We start from the raw sequence: 14,539 nt of genomic DNA, 5'->3' as shown, positions 1-14,539 counted from the left end.
TGAAGTGTTTGGGGGTGTTTTTATCACTCAGGTTTGCCAAGCAGCTACTCTGCTTCAGTTTTGAGTCCAAGGTGCCCCCAGGCACCACACTGTTCTTGGGAAGAGCTCCCATCTGGCAGAAGTGGCCTTGCACAATAACCAGATATTCCAGAGCTCTGGTTGAACATTCCTGAAATATTTAGGGAAATCAGCATGATCTTGTCAGGAGTTTTTGTTCTTAACTGGTACAAGCATGGTGCTTTCTTTGTTGAGGTCTGTTTTGTTGTATATCCATGAAAAACCATCTTGATATCAGTTTCTTAACAAAACATAGGAATTAAAGCATCACTGGGGAGTGTTAACTCAGGATTTAGCAATTTATCCAAACTAAAGAGGAAGAATTCCCAACCTTTGTGCCCCCTTACATTGCTCACAGGTGTAATGGAAAGGGATGAGCTTTCCTCTGTTAATGTCCTTCTAAATCTTAGTGAATGCCCAAGGTCTCCAGGCATTCAGGCTTAGTAAATTATTTAAAAATACTACTGCTGTGTGCATGTGGAGTGGGAAATGGATCAGAAAATGATGGTTATTTGTAATGATTATTTCTGGGTAAATCCTTTCTGTCACTGTTTGTTTTCTCCAGACTTTCTCAAACAGACCACGTATGAAGTGGAGGCGTTCTTAGAGGCCATTCAGTTCTTCAGGCAGGAGAAAGGCCACTATGGCCCGTGGGAAATGACAACTGGCAATGAAAAAGAGGTAAAAGAATACATTCCTGGTGGGGTTTTTGGATTTGGGGATGGCAGCTCTGAGATAGGGAAGACTGTAAATTCCCTTGGCAAAAAAGGGCATCTTAAAATAGAAAATTTAGTAGATAGAAATACCTGAGATTTTAAGACATCTCTTACTCATATGTAAGTGATAACTCTTTCTTAATAAAAATTTCTGAAACAGAGTCTTGCATAGTAGCAGTTACACTCAAACACAAAAAAATCTGTGTGCTTCAGTACTGCAGAAATGAAATGTTAAGCCCAGGGTCTGGGTCCACACTTGGGCATCTGGCTTTAGAGCACTTCTGGTAGCTGAGATTACCCCACAACCCCACTGGCATCACTCCACATGACTTTAGGGCATTATTTACACCCTGATTTATTTTTTTTCCCCCAAACACTGAGGACTCAGCAGCAATGTTTACTTGTTTACTTTTGTGCCAACTGCTGGCTGTTTTCCTTGATAAAATCTGGCTTTCCTTTGGGAAAATGTAAAAAACCTTAAGGAGAGTGGTTTGTTTTAAGGAACCAGATAATTGTTTTAGAAGAAGCCTACCTTTGAAATGTGGAAAAATGTGAAATCTGGAGAACAATCTATAAACAATGTCTTTCCTGCTGCTATCATATCAGTGATTGAAGTTCCCTCATAACACCTGATAATAAATTCTTTACTTTAAGGAATTACATGAGGGTTTTTCTTTTCTCTCCTCCTCCCTCATGTTATGGAGCTCTTATAGTGCTAGTTTCATTTTATGTTTTATTTTTCCTATTGCTTGCCAAAAACTTACTCATAGCCCATATGCCTCAAGAGAGCTGTAATCAGAAGACATCCAGCCTAGTTCCACTATTATCTTCTTAGCAATAATTCATTCTTTAAGTATAGTGTGTTCTCATGGCCTGCTTGGACCAAACATAATAATTATTTTAGGCAAATATCCAAGCCAAGTGAGTGGTTTGGAGCAAGCAGGCTGAAATTTGTTGCTGTAAAAGTCCCTGCAGAATGCCAAGGAATGCATTTGCTGACCCTCATTTGTGGTGGCCGAGTCCCCACAGTGTCAGAGCACCCTGGGGCTGCAGCATGGCTGGGGTGGGAGCATGAGCCCAGGCACCTGAGGGAACACCCACCAATGCCTTGAAAAGGCTCCCAGAGAGCTCAAGATTCTTCACAATATAAAACTGTGGGATCACAGAATCCCTGGGAGTGTTGTCCAAATGTTCCTGGAGCTCTGGCAGCCTCAGGGCTGTGCCCGTTCCCTGGGGATCCTGGTCACCTCTCTGGGGGAAGAACCTTTCCCTCACAGCCAACCTAACCCTCCCCCGATACAGCTTCATGCCTTTCCCTTGGCTCTTAAATCTATCTGATTTGTTGTCACATTTATTATTTGTGATAGTTTGGGTTATTCACAAGATCTTTTTTAAGGGAGCCATTAGTTTAGGACCTGAATTAGAGAATGGTTTTGACAGACATTTGAGTCAGCAGAGCTGAATCTGAAGCGCTGCTGTGGCATTATCTATAAGTACTTAAATGAAACTACAATAAAAGTGTATTGCATATTTGAGGTATATAAGAGGTGTATTACAGCTGGGTATTGGGTGCTGTATTTCTGCAGGAGCTGTTTATGCCCTGGTTTACACTGGGCTGCAGTCAGAGTCCTTCTTTACTTGTGCTGCTCTAGTTCCTACCATTTCCCTCTGCTGGTGTTGGTGCATGCCTCAGATCCCTCTGGCAGCTGTAATACATGAGGTGCAGTGTCTGGAAACACTGACATGAATGAAGAAGCCCTGGCATGAGGAAATGTAAAGTTGAGGAGTGTTTTTTGCACTCTGTATTGCACATTAATTTGGTGCATTTGAGTGGGACAGGTAAGGAAGGAGTTGCAGTTCAGATCTAGGCAGAGAGAGTGCAAAGCCTCAGTAATTCCTGGCAGCTGGAATAGCTGAGCCACTGCCTGCACTCATCACTCTGTGCTGCAGCCTTCAGGTGAGGAGCAGGGTGAGAACTTGTCATTTTTCATCTCCTGACCATACAGATCCTGAGCAACCTGGTGATGGAGGAGCTGCTGCCTAACCTCCAGACAATGATCCTGCCTAAAATGAAGGGCAAGAGGAATGACAGGAAACGAGCCTGGTTTGGGGTAAGGATTGGCACTTGCAGGGTAGCTGTTGCTCATAGCAGCTCTCCTGGGTGCTGATGCTGATCTCTGCTTCTCCATTTGATTTGGGTCCAGATTGTAGAGGAAACCTATGGCTTAGTCCAGCAGCAGGTGGCAGAAGGATTAAGTACCTTGAAAGAAGAATGTAGAGAATTTGCAAAAACTCTTGAAGGCACCATTCGTTCAGACATGGATCAGATTCTGAACTCCAAGAATTTCTTAGCTGGAAAAATCAAAGGTTAGTGGAGGAACAGCTGTGCTTTGGGGAAATTCTCCAATGTTTCCAGATTATCAGATGTGCTTGTTTTGAAATCCTTATGTGTTTTGAGAAATCCAACCAAAGACACCAGTTTTCAGAACACAAATAAGTCTCTGCTACCTTTGATGGGAACTGATACCTGTGGCCACTGTATCTGTGAAAATAACTGGTCTTCTCCAATTGGAGCTGACAGCTTTTGAGTATCCTGATCAGAGTTGCTCATTCTGCTTTCATTTTCACTTGAGCAGTCTTAGGTAGTGAAGATACAGGTCACATGAGCATAATTAAAAGACCTGATCTCCAGGAAGGCACCACAAAACCAGTTTCTGGTTATGTAACAAGTCCATGGGCTTCCCAAGAATATTTAAGCCAAATGCTTCTTAGGTGTTTTTTAATTAAGGTGAAGTAATCATAATTTTGTTTTGAATATAAAAGGAAATGTAAAGAGCAGGCAAAATGTTGTTGGTGTTGCTTAAGCTGGCAAATAAATAAATAGCTGGTAATCATAATCATACTCAGAGCTGCCCTTTCCTCCACCCTCACAGTGCCCCCAGTCATCAGTGTGTGCTTAGGTGAGGCTTGGGACAAGAGTTTCCACTGTCACTCATAAAGCTGTGAGCTCCTTTCACACCCTCATCACCTTTGTGGAGGTGTGACTCCAGGGAAAAATACAAAACTGTTGAATTAGCTGTAAAGAGATGATTTCCAATGACTTCTTTCTCTGTCTCTAAATACAACTGTTGCCCTGTGTGATCCAGCCAGTGTTTCTGAGCCTGCCCAGAAGTGCTGCACAGAGAATATCCAGCCATTTCTCACCTCCATCCTGGAGGAGCTCATGGGCCCCATCAGTTCTGGATTCATGGAAGTGCGCTCGCTTTTTGATAAGGAAGTGAATGAAATCATCCAGGACTTCCAGAAGAGCAATGACATGACCAGGCTAAAGGAGGTAAGACAAAACACAGCTGGAGCCTTTATATCAACACAAGGACATTCTGGCTAGACCTTGGCTGGCAGCAGGATTTGCTTTCCCAGGTGGAAGCACACGAGCACTTGGTTTTGTCATTTAGAAAGTCTTGTGGTATTTGTGCAACTGGAGTGCAGGTACCAGAATTTGGGTTAAAGCCAAACTGTTATATTCTCTGTTAAAAATTCACCTCTGGTTGCTTTCTCTCAAAACCTGCATGGGAATGCAGAATGTGGATCAGCTCATGACCCTGCCCTCCAACTCAGTGAAAATGGAGCCCTGCTATCTGAAAGTGAACCTGCTCCAGGAGTTCCTGCAGGACCTCAAGAATCGCTTCAAGGTCTATCACATCGATTTTGTGATTCAGAGAACGCAGAACTTCATGCAAGAGGTACTGTAAGATCCAGTTTTTCCTCCTGGGAGAACAGGTTAGGTTTGTCCTGCCAATCTCCTTCAAAGTAATTTTGATAAAAGCTGTGAAAGAGCCCCAGAGTGTCTCTCAGGCAAGGTACAGATAACAAAACCTGGGAAAACCAGGTAGAAGCTGCTTGACACATTTGTGAGACTGAGTGTGAGAGTCATTCAGCAAGGCATGAAAATTTTGGATGGATCATCTGTTCCTCTGAACTTTCAGGTACTGAATTCCCAGTGTCTCAGCACCCAAGAAAGTTGTGTATGGAACTAATGGGGTGGCTAAAATTCACCTGATTCCCTTTCTCAAGGCTCAGTTTTTCAGGAAGGGTCTTAAATGTATTTCACCAAAATGGAATGTCTCCTCCTTGGTAGTTGCTTTTCTCACCAATATGAAGCAATTAATGTTAGAAACTCAGAGACAGATAACATCTCAGGGTGTAGGTGCTTTATCCAGCCTCACTTTTCAGGAGACTGGTGGAGGTGACAATATAATTCCAGATGAAAACTGAACTCCACCTCTTTGTCCCCTCTTGTGTGTGTTGGTGTGGGCTAAAAATCTGCTTTGCCTGGGTTCCCTTGGATGCCTGGCCAGAAGTCTCTGAGGAGCTGGCCAGCACACTGATTTCAGTTGCCAGATCACGAGGCACATTTGGCCTTGGAGCTCTAAATTGAACCCTGTGATTTTAATCTGTATTTGGGAAATTTACTAGTCTGCTCAGTAATCTTGTGAAATGGAGCTAGTCCAGATCTATGGAGTGGAAGTTATGAATATGGAAAACAAGTGTCTAGGATAGTGCTGAGACAGGGTTTTCCTAAAAGCAGCTCTTCTGAGTACAGCCAGGACCAGCAGCCAAGGAATTACTCAGAAATAAAATTCTGATTTCATGTCTGGGTCTTTCAGGGGGGACCATTCCAAAATACTGCCAAATAAAGTGTCTTTCACTCAGTGAAGACCATGAGTAAAGAAAAAGAAGTAGACAGAAAATAAACCCCATATAAACCAAGAGGTCATTTTTTTCTGAACAGAACATGAGTCAAAATTAACAAGAAATTAGTTAAATTATAGCACGAATTGTTCTAAACATTCTCTTGTTGCATCTTCCTCTTTAAAAGGCTGGTGTTTTCCTCATAAAAATAGTGTGTACTTTCCCTTTTTGCAAATGGACATTTATTCCATAAATAAGTAAAATCAGACATACCTGTGTTGGTGTAGTATTTGGCTAAGATGTATCTGGGGTGGAGGGGGAGCAGGATTCTTTGCCTTGGGAGCTTGGCATCCTCTAGTGGCCAACGTCAGGAAATCTGGAGCACGGTGCTCAACTGGCTGAAGGAATGCCCTCCCTGCACACTCCCTCTTCTTCTCCAGTAAGAAAATGTTAAAATTTGAATGGGAACAGCTAAAGAAAAGGAAAAGTCTCATTAAATAGACTCAATTACTGCTTGAAGAACTGTTTGTCTCAAATATCTTCAGACTAGGGGTGTAATATTCTTAATGATAAGCTGAAAATATGGTAAATGCCTTCTTAACATAATTCTGTGAGAAATGATTGTGCTCTGTGTGATTTTTGCTGATTATTATTTGTAATGAAAGCCACTGAAAATTATGTGCAGGATTATTAAATACCTTTTATTATTAATGATTAATGATAGAAGTCAATGGGAGTCTTGTTAGGGATAATGAATTTTGACTGTGGTCTGTATAGACAGATAATCAATTCTACATTTTGGCTCTGTCACCATCAGTTAGGGTGGTGACATGAGATCAAATCTGTACAAGAAAGCTGGGACAGCATGATAATGATACTACAACTTTAATTTTATTTATTTATTGCAGCATTTCAGTGCTCTTCAGAGCACCTTCTCAGAAACACAATATAAATTAAGTTACACTTATCATGTTTGCATGAATTGGATGTTACTGATCTTTAACAGATTTTTTTAATTACTATTTTTAGCTGATGGAAAATGCAGTTTATACTTTTGAGCAGCTGTTCTCTCCAAGCCGCCAGGCAGACTCAGCCAAAGTTGCAACAACCATTGAAAAAGTCAAGCTGAGAGTGCTGAAGGTAAATGTCATGTAGCACATTTGCAGGCTGCACTTTTGGAAAAAGAAAATATATTTTATATGAATGTACCTTAGTATTTGAAAGAAGATAAGCTTTTTACCATCCAGCTGAAAATATTGATTTGGTGGCACTTAGCAATGCTGCCCATCTGAGGGATAAAACCTAGTTCTGGGCAAACACTTATAGAAGTATTTGCATGTGCAGTCCCTTTAATTTTAAGTAAATCATATTATTACTGTGCTGTGGATCTGGATAAATAATTTTAAGTTAACTTTATGATTAGCCTGCTGCTAGGATTCATTACTCTCAGAAAGGGCAGTGCTGAAACACCTGGGGAGAGCAATCAAGGGCTGCTTCTGGCCTAAGAGTTAAAAAAGTGAAAGAGATCCCGGAACAGGAGATTTTAGAGTGATTTTGTAGAAGCTGGACTAACCTGTGTGGCCATTCAAGCCCCTGTGCACCTGTGATGCAGCAGCTACAGGCTGACAGGAACCAGTTCCCTGTGGGAGTGGTGAATAACCCCAGGCGTGCGTGGGCTTGTTTCTTTCTGGTGTGTTTTGGCAGCAATATGATTACGACAGCAGTACCATCCGCAAGAAGATATTCCAGGAGGCACTGGTGCAGATTACCTTGCCCACAATGCAGAGGACACTGGCTTCAACATTCAAACCAGTAGGTGTCTGTGACTAAAAACCTCAAAAAACAATAATGAAAGGCAGGGGAGGAACAGCACCTTGGCAGGAATTTCTTAACACTGTCAGGCTGTTTTCTCTTGGAGAGCTGCACAGATTTCCTGCCTGCTCAGCCCTTACATTTGCCACTTCATGGGTTGGGTGGGTGTGGAACCCAAGGAAGATTTCATTCTCAAAGGCAGCTGAAGTCCTTTGCCCATCCCTGGTTCCTTCCCTAGAGATGTGAAGTCCCTGGCATTGAGTTCTTCTGTACAGCTGGGATGCAGGGATGAGATGGGCTTTGTGTTCATTCCTCTGCAGCAGCACTCAGAGGCACGTCCAACCCAGCCTGTGCTTAGCTCCTTCAGTAAAAGACAGCCCTTGCTGTCTGTGTTGCACAACAGTCAGGAAATAATCACAGAGACCATCTCTGTTCCCCTAACCAGACAGGGCATGTTCAGTCAGCAAACATCAGTGTGCTGGAGATGGTATCCCTGTGGCTGCAGCAGGGGCTGGTTGGAATTCTGTTCACCTGGGCTCAAAATGAATAGTCTGAACCCTCTGAAAGCCCTGGGCATCCTCCTGCCTTGTCCTGTGCCTGCTGAAAGGGGACTGCCCCAAGCCATCCAAGGGCCTCCTGCCCTTCTGTTCCCATGGATGTTCACCTGCTCCCCTTGGCTTTGAGCTCTCACCCCCAGCGTGCTGCTCTTGGTTATACCCAGCTTGTTTCAGTTTCAAAAACAAGTTTAAAACCAAGTGTTTTGCCAAATTACACTTGAAAGTCTTTGAGTGAAGATGCACAGGTACAAGCATTTTATCACCTGGAATATGTGTGAAGGCCTCATGTCTCTGTCACAGAGGAAGCAGTGGTGGAGAAAACTTGCACAAGCCCTTTCTGTTTTGTTTCCCACCAGCCTTTTGTATTTGTGCCTCTGCAGAAATGAGCAGCCAGTTCTAGAAGCCAAAGTGTGGCACAACTGACAGGCCCCACCACGTCCTGACCTTTCACTTGAAAAGCTCCAGGTGATTTATGTAGGTGCCTCTTCTAGAAGTGGGCAGAGGTCATTTAATTTACTTTTTATAGACCACTAAGCAGCTGCTTGATGATAATGATTCAGTTATCCTGTTGGGTATAAATCAGTGAGCTCAAAGTGTTACACACCTATTAGAAAAACAAAACCCAATCCCACATCTCCTGTGTGCTGTGGATTTGCCTCCTTGGACAAACAAGTTGTGAGGCATTTCCTCAGCAGCTGTTTGTTCCAGCAGGCAGTGATCTGTAGTGCTTTTAGCTGTGGTTGCACTGCAGGAGCACTGTTTGATAAGTACATAATTGATTGTGGACACACGTAGCTCGTGGAGTCATAGTTCAAACAGTGCACCCCAGGAGCTGCCATGGAGTGCAGCAAGACCTGCAGCAGGACTCAGAATCCCTCAGTTTTCTCCATCTGTTCCTTTCTTCCCTGCCTGCACAGGAGCTGCAGAGATACGAGCAGTACATTTTTGCTGATTACACAAGTGTGATCCAAGTAGAGAACGTGTATGAAGAGATTTTATATCAGACTCTGCTTGAAGAGGCCCTGAAAGGTGAGAATGTTCTTGAGGTGACAGGAATAACTTTGCAGCCTGTGGTCCATGAGCTGTTCCTTCAGAACTTCCCAGAGTCCTCACCTGGCTGTTCCTGTCCCACTTTCTCAACATGAGTGGTTACATTTCTACAGTGTTTTTTCATTTGCCTCGCTGAAGATGCGTTGCAAGCCCTAAAATCTGAGTTATGGGACAGCTTTACTAAACCCATGGGAATCAAGAGTGATGGCTTGGCACAAGCCTTTTTCTAACAAAATGTAATTATGGCAACTTCACTTTATATCGATTCCTTGGGCCAAAGAGGGAAATCTGTCCTTACTTGTAAAGATTTGATGATGACTAAATGGCAAGACTATGCCAATTGCAAGATTAAGAGAATTGCAAAGACTTAAGGCAGCAGAGATTAATTTCCTCAAATGAAATGAACTGCTAGATGCAGTTTCCAGTACCCACTGATGCCAGTGCAGTACTCCTTGCAAATGTCTCTGCTTCTGTGTCAGAAATGAAGCTATTCTTAATAGACATTTTATATATATACATATACATTCATAAAATACCTCTCTCTATGTGCCTGTCTGTCTATGCCCTGGATAAAAGACAAGCAGATGTACTGCACAGGGTGTTTTCACAGACTATAGGCACTCCTGTTCCAAAACAGCAGTATAATAATTACCAGCAGACTTTTATTGGCATATTCAATGTAAATCCTTCTGCACTGAAGCATTACCCTTGTGCATGTTGGGTTTTCTGCTTCAGTCAATACTAAAGTGCCGTTATTCAAAAAATAAAATCCCCATCCCCAGAAAAAAAATGTGACCTAAAAGGAAGTTGAAAATGAGCATTAGTGTTGTCTTTAATACTGACACATACAACATAAACTTGGGAAAGCTGTGTATGATCCTCCCTGTGCCTGTGTCAGCCTTCCCAAAGCATTTGGTGTTTCTGTTTTATTCAGTGATCGAAGAAGCCGCCGTGCTGAGGAAGCACAACCTGTTTGAGGACAGCCTGAAGGTGCCCTGCGAGAGCGTGTCCAGCCTGACGGAGCTGAGGACCCCCGTGGGATCTGCACAGGGCACCCCCACCAAGGTGCCCACGGCTGCCCCAGCCGAGGGGTCGGACACCGAGAGCCACGGCGACAAAATGCTCGGGAAAATCGTGTGGGAGAAGGATGCTGATGAGGGAAAGTCACCAGACAAAGAGGCAGGCACCTCTGTTAGTGCAGCTGGTGATCAGGCCAGCAGGAGGGAAGCAGTGGCTGTTACAGACATTGGTGACAAACAGGAGTCCCCTTCGGCTGGCCACAGTGAACAAGGAGTTGCAGAGGGAAAAAGCATGTTGGAGAATGAATGTGTAGTGAGCACTGAGGGAGAACTCAAGGCACAACAAAAAGCTCTGGAGGAAAAAGTAGCTTCTGAGACTGACACTGCAGTAAAAAATTTTGAAGGCAGCCCTCAAATAGAACTTAAGGTACCTGAAGGAGCAGCAGAGGAAGAGGTGACTTCAGAGAGTCAAACAGTCATGGCTGCTGTGACTGTCAGCGGCACTGAGAAAGCAAGCACAGCACAGGAAAAGGTTTCTGAGATAAAGCTCACTTGCCCACCTGAGAGTGTTACAGGTACAGAGATCTTAGGGAGTGTGGAAAACAAAAGCAAGGGAGAAAATGAAATAATGGAAAAACTATCTCAGAGTGAAAATGCAATAGAAACAGGGTTTGAAGGGAATAGTGAAAAAGAAAGTGATGAGAGCACTGAGACAAAGATTGTCTCCCAGGACGAAAAGAGAGGGAAAGCAGGGTTTGGGGATAGTCCTGAAAAAGAAAGCCAGTCGGAAGAAAAGAGTTGTAAGAGTTGCAAATCCCCTGATGATGTGAACGAGATTAGGAGTTTGCTGATGTTGACAGTTGAGATCCCAGCAGATACTCCAGCTGAGAACATCAAGGAGGTCTGTGAGGGCGAGCTGCTGAAGCTGCAGGAGCACCACAATGGGAACTACGAGTTGAGCGAAGTGACCGTGGCAGGAATTGAGGTGAGCCAGCAGATGAGGAGTGAAGATGCAGGAGAATGTGTGGAGCTGCAGGAGGAGCGCCCGTCCTCGGGCAGCCTGGGGACAGATGTCAGGAGTGTAGAGAGCGTGCCCAGGGGCGCACAAGCACCGTGGCTGGTGGAGAGCTCGGCTCCGCCTGCAAAGGCACAGGTGGAGAGCGAACCAGGTGAGAGGCTGCAGCCAGAGGAGCACACGGGAAATGCGGTGCAAGACCAAAGGCTGTGCGGGGAGGAAGGAACAGGGAACAGCCTCGCTGTCTCGGGGGAGGCTGGCACACAGAGCTCCTTTCCGAGCCCTGCTGCAGATGGAGGCACGGGGGACGTGCCCATCCTGGATAGCGCCAACCCGGGCCCAGGACTGCTGGAGCCGGTGTCGCTGGTGCCGCAGCAGCGCCCGGGGCAGCCCGGGGCGCACACGGATCCTGGCGAGCCAGAGCCATCTGCACACGCGGGGATCCCGGGCACAGCAGGAAAAACCCTTCTCCCAGAAGAGCAGCGAGAGGCCGGCTCTACGCAGAAAAACTCCGAGGAGTAAAAGCAGCTTTCACAGCCCTGCAGCACCAGTAATCCCCGTTCCATTGTGAATACTTACCCAGGTCGGGGCTGGAGGAAATGCGCTTTGTTGTGGGTGTCTCCAGCTCCTGCACGAATCCCTTCCTGAGGGATGGGTGATGGGTTTCTTTATGGTTAAAACCAGATTACTGCTGAGGAACCTCATCTGTCACTTCAAATCTGCTCCCTTTTAAAGCTAGAGAAGAAGTCTGGAAATGTGACCACTGAATACTTCAAACACCCAACTATCATCAACTTAACAACTTCTTAGGGATCCTCTTGATTTTTAAATGCGTGGTTTTGACCAGTACTGCTCTGATTCTGGTGGTTGGTACATACCTACTCCAGGGTGCTTTTAGAATTTGCATGCAGTATACAGGAAATAAAAGCATTTTTAGTAGTAAGCAGAACCCAATAGTTGATTTAGTAGATTACTGAAAAGCCACACTGTGCAAACTCTGCAAACTGATTACTTAATTATTTTCAGGTTTTGGCAGATATCAAAGACAAACAAATATTCTGATTTTTAATTTTTTTTTCCTCTTATTGCTGTATTTAAAAAGGGGAAAGTTTGGGAGCAGGTTTCTCAGTCCCACTCTGCACTTCAGGGTTATTTAGCCTTCCAGAGCACTTTATGGCTATTTTGTTTTGTTTTGTTTTATGGAAGGGAGAGAAGAGAATGTTTACAATAACTATAACCATTAGATAGCATTTCTCTGGTTTAAATTCCACCATAAAATTCATACAGAATATTGAATCCTGCCATTCCCATTCCCACTAAGTTACTCAGGTCTGTAGACCTTCTTTAGGTGTGGAAATGATGTAGTAAGTGGCAACAATTGTGAAATATCAGAATCATTGCATATAATTTCTAATGCAGATGCTAACTGAAGTGACAGGCAGCCAGAGGTTGTTATACAGGTGCTGAGATTTTGGCAGACAGAATCACATTACAAAAGCAGTTATTGAAATGAGACAGTATCAAGCCACGATCTTGGTGCAGAGTTGCTTAAGTGCGTTGTTTCCATCTCAGCTGGCACGGAAAAGCTTGGAGACAAAACCCAGTATTTTAGTAAATTGGCCTTTCAAATGCAAGACCTCACTTTAGAGGTCAGTTTAAGGCCTTGAAATTCTGGCCCAGTGTTTTGAGCCTGTTTCTGAATGTCATACAGTACAGGACAGCAAAGATTAATTATAATTACAGCAAGGACTGAAGGATTTATGCCCATAAAGACACAGGAAAAAATAACAAAGTCCCGGGAGCACAATATGTGTTAGCATTTAACTTCAGCAAACTGTGCAAAGTCTTTTAATGCTATCAAAATATTCTTTAATACTAACAGAAAATTGACACTAGAGGAACAGGCAAATATTACTGTGTGAGGAAGGAACCTTGTTGAGTAACTGGATTAACAGCTCTGTCACTGCAGTAAAATAAATGCAGTTCCTATTTATTCTAGAAGCTGTATTGTGGTATTGGAAACGTGAAGGTCACAAATGTTTTCCTTGCAGAAATACTTTGACTTGTTTCCTCCTTATATTTAATGCAAAAATACTGATTTTAAACATACAAACCACTGCCAGTGGTTTTTTTTTTTACAAATCATTGGTTATTTCACTGTCAGCTGCTTCACTTTTAGAAATCATTAACTATTTTTAATTGGTACTAAGTGACTTCAAATTTACTAAGTGCTCTAGAGTTAAGCAGCAGCAAGCAGCCTTTTTAAGCTAAAATTAGGGGACATTATGGGTTTTTAATACTTTTTTGGTATGAAAGAGAACCAGCATGGCAACAAAAAAGACTGCAGCCTCCTGCAAAAGGAAACTAACATTCTAATATGAATTAGGTACATCTGCACTGAGACATTTTGCATAAGTATTTCCATAATGGTAATTTTGGAGTTATTTCTGTGTCAGGCCTAGATCTGGGTAATATTTTCCTGTGACACGAGTTGCATTGCTGAATGCAGCTGCACAGATGTTTTTTACCAGTGAGATGGGTAAGGATGGGGAAGATTCAGCTTGTACATTGCCTGGTTCTGCAATTTAAATTGCGGTTCCTCATGGCCAGGGGACTTTTTTCCCCCTGGTTTTGCGCATTTTCTGCCCGTTTGCAAATGGTTAAAGTAGTGCTTTTCTAGTCTTTACCGCAGCTGGTTAGAAGCGACAGCTTGGTTTGAAGAGCTCAACAATCCACAAGGGATGTGGGACCACTGATCAGGAATTATAATAACGCGCCCATCCCGTCATTTTTGTGGCTTTATTCTTGCAGGTTCCTTCACTAACTGGGAGCCGGAATAAATCTCCTCTCGCGGCTCATGGCCCGAGATGGGAGCGGGCCGGGCTGTGGAATTCCATGGGGTTTCCACTCTTTAAAGGCCGGGACACGAAACACATTGTATTTGCTTGGAATTTTGTACAAACGCTTGTCATGGAAATAAAGACGCTCTTCCCTTCCATTGCTGGGAGGCTGCTTTTGCCAGTGTGTGATTTATTATTAAAGAAATGTTCCTTATGCAGCGGGCAGTGACTGAAGCGTTTCCTTCCGCTGCCCGAGGGGAGCCTGCGGGCAGCGCGGAGGGGGAGTGTCTATGGGAGTGACAGCTTGAGGGGAATGGCTTCAAACTAAGGGTTACATTGGATATTTAGGACGAAGTTCCTCGCGGTGAGGGGGGTGAGGGCCGGTGATAGTGTGCCCAGAGAAGCCGTGGCTAGCCCAGGATCGCTGGGAGTGTGCAAGGCCAGGCTGGACAGGGCTCTAATCACGCCCCTGCACGTGATGAGCCGATCTGCAGACGGTCTCCTCCGTCCCAAGGCACTCCATGATTTCTGGGCACGCTCCGCGCTCGGAGCCGCTCCGGGCAGCGCCTGAGGGAGCGCGGCGGGCGGGGCACGCCGGGAGCCGTGCGCGAGCGCGGCGCGGGGCATGCCGGGAGCTGTGGTCCCCCGCCCTTTGTCCACGTCGACCCTCTCGTTACGCGTTCGCTTCCCGGCGCACGTGACCCCCGCGCCGCGCTCCCCCATTGGCCCGGCGGCGCGCGCCGGGGGGGGCGGTGCCGGAAGCGGCGGTGGCGCGAGGCCG

The 14,539-nt window shown here is 44.7% G+C and overlaps 1 protein-coding gene across 2 annotated transcripts in view; it reads left to right on the top strand.

Moving 5' to 3' along the window:
* The window catches only part of NIBAN1 (niban apoptosis regulator 1), a 53,804-nt gene extending 40,753 nt beyond the window's left edge, over positions 1–13,051 (top strand). For both annotated transcript variants that reach the window (XM_079314594.1, XM_079314595.1), the window contains 9 exons: positions 623–738; positions 2,780–2,884; positions 2,978–3,140; positions 3,920–4,107; positions 4,355–4,516; positions 6,495–6,605; positions 7,170–7,277; positions 8,752–8,863; positions 9,819–13,051. In XM_079314594.1, coding sequence (XP_079170720.1) covers positions 623–738; positions 2,780–2,884; positions 2,978–3,140; positions 3,920–4,107; positions 4,355–4,516; positions 6,495–6,605; positions 7,170–7,277; positions 8,752–8,863; positions 9,819–11,440 — 2,687 coding nt within the window. In that variant the 3' untranslated portion in view covers positions 11,441–13,051. The remainder of the gene's footprint in view (positions 1–622; positions 739–2,779; positions 2,885–2,977; positions 3,141–3,919; positions 4,108–4,354; positions 4,517–6,494; positions 6,606–7,169; positions 7,278–8,751; positions 8,864–9,818) is intronic.
* Positions 13,052–14,539: the final 1,488 nt, after the last annotated feature.

Source organism: Erithacus rubecula, assembly GCF_903797595.1.
Source record: "Erithacus rubecula genome assembly, chromosome: 10".
NCBI classification, from domain to species: domain Eukaryota; kingdom Metazoa; phylum Chordata; class Aves; order Passeriformes; family Muscicapidae; genus Erithacus; species Erithacus rubecula.
This window is presented reverse-complemented; position numbering and strand designations above follow the sequence as displayed.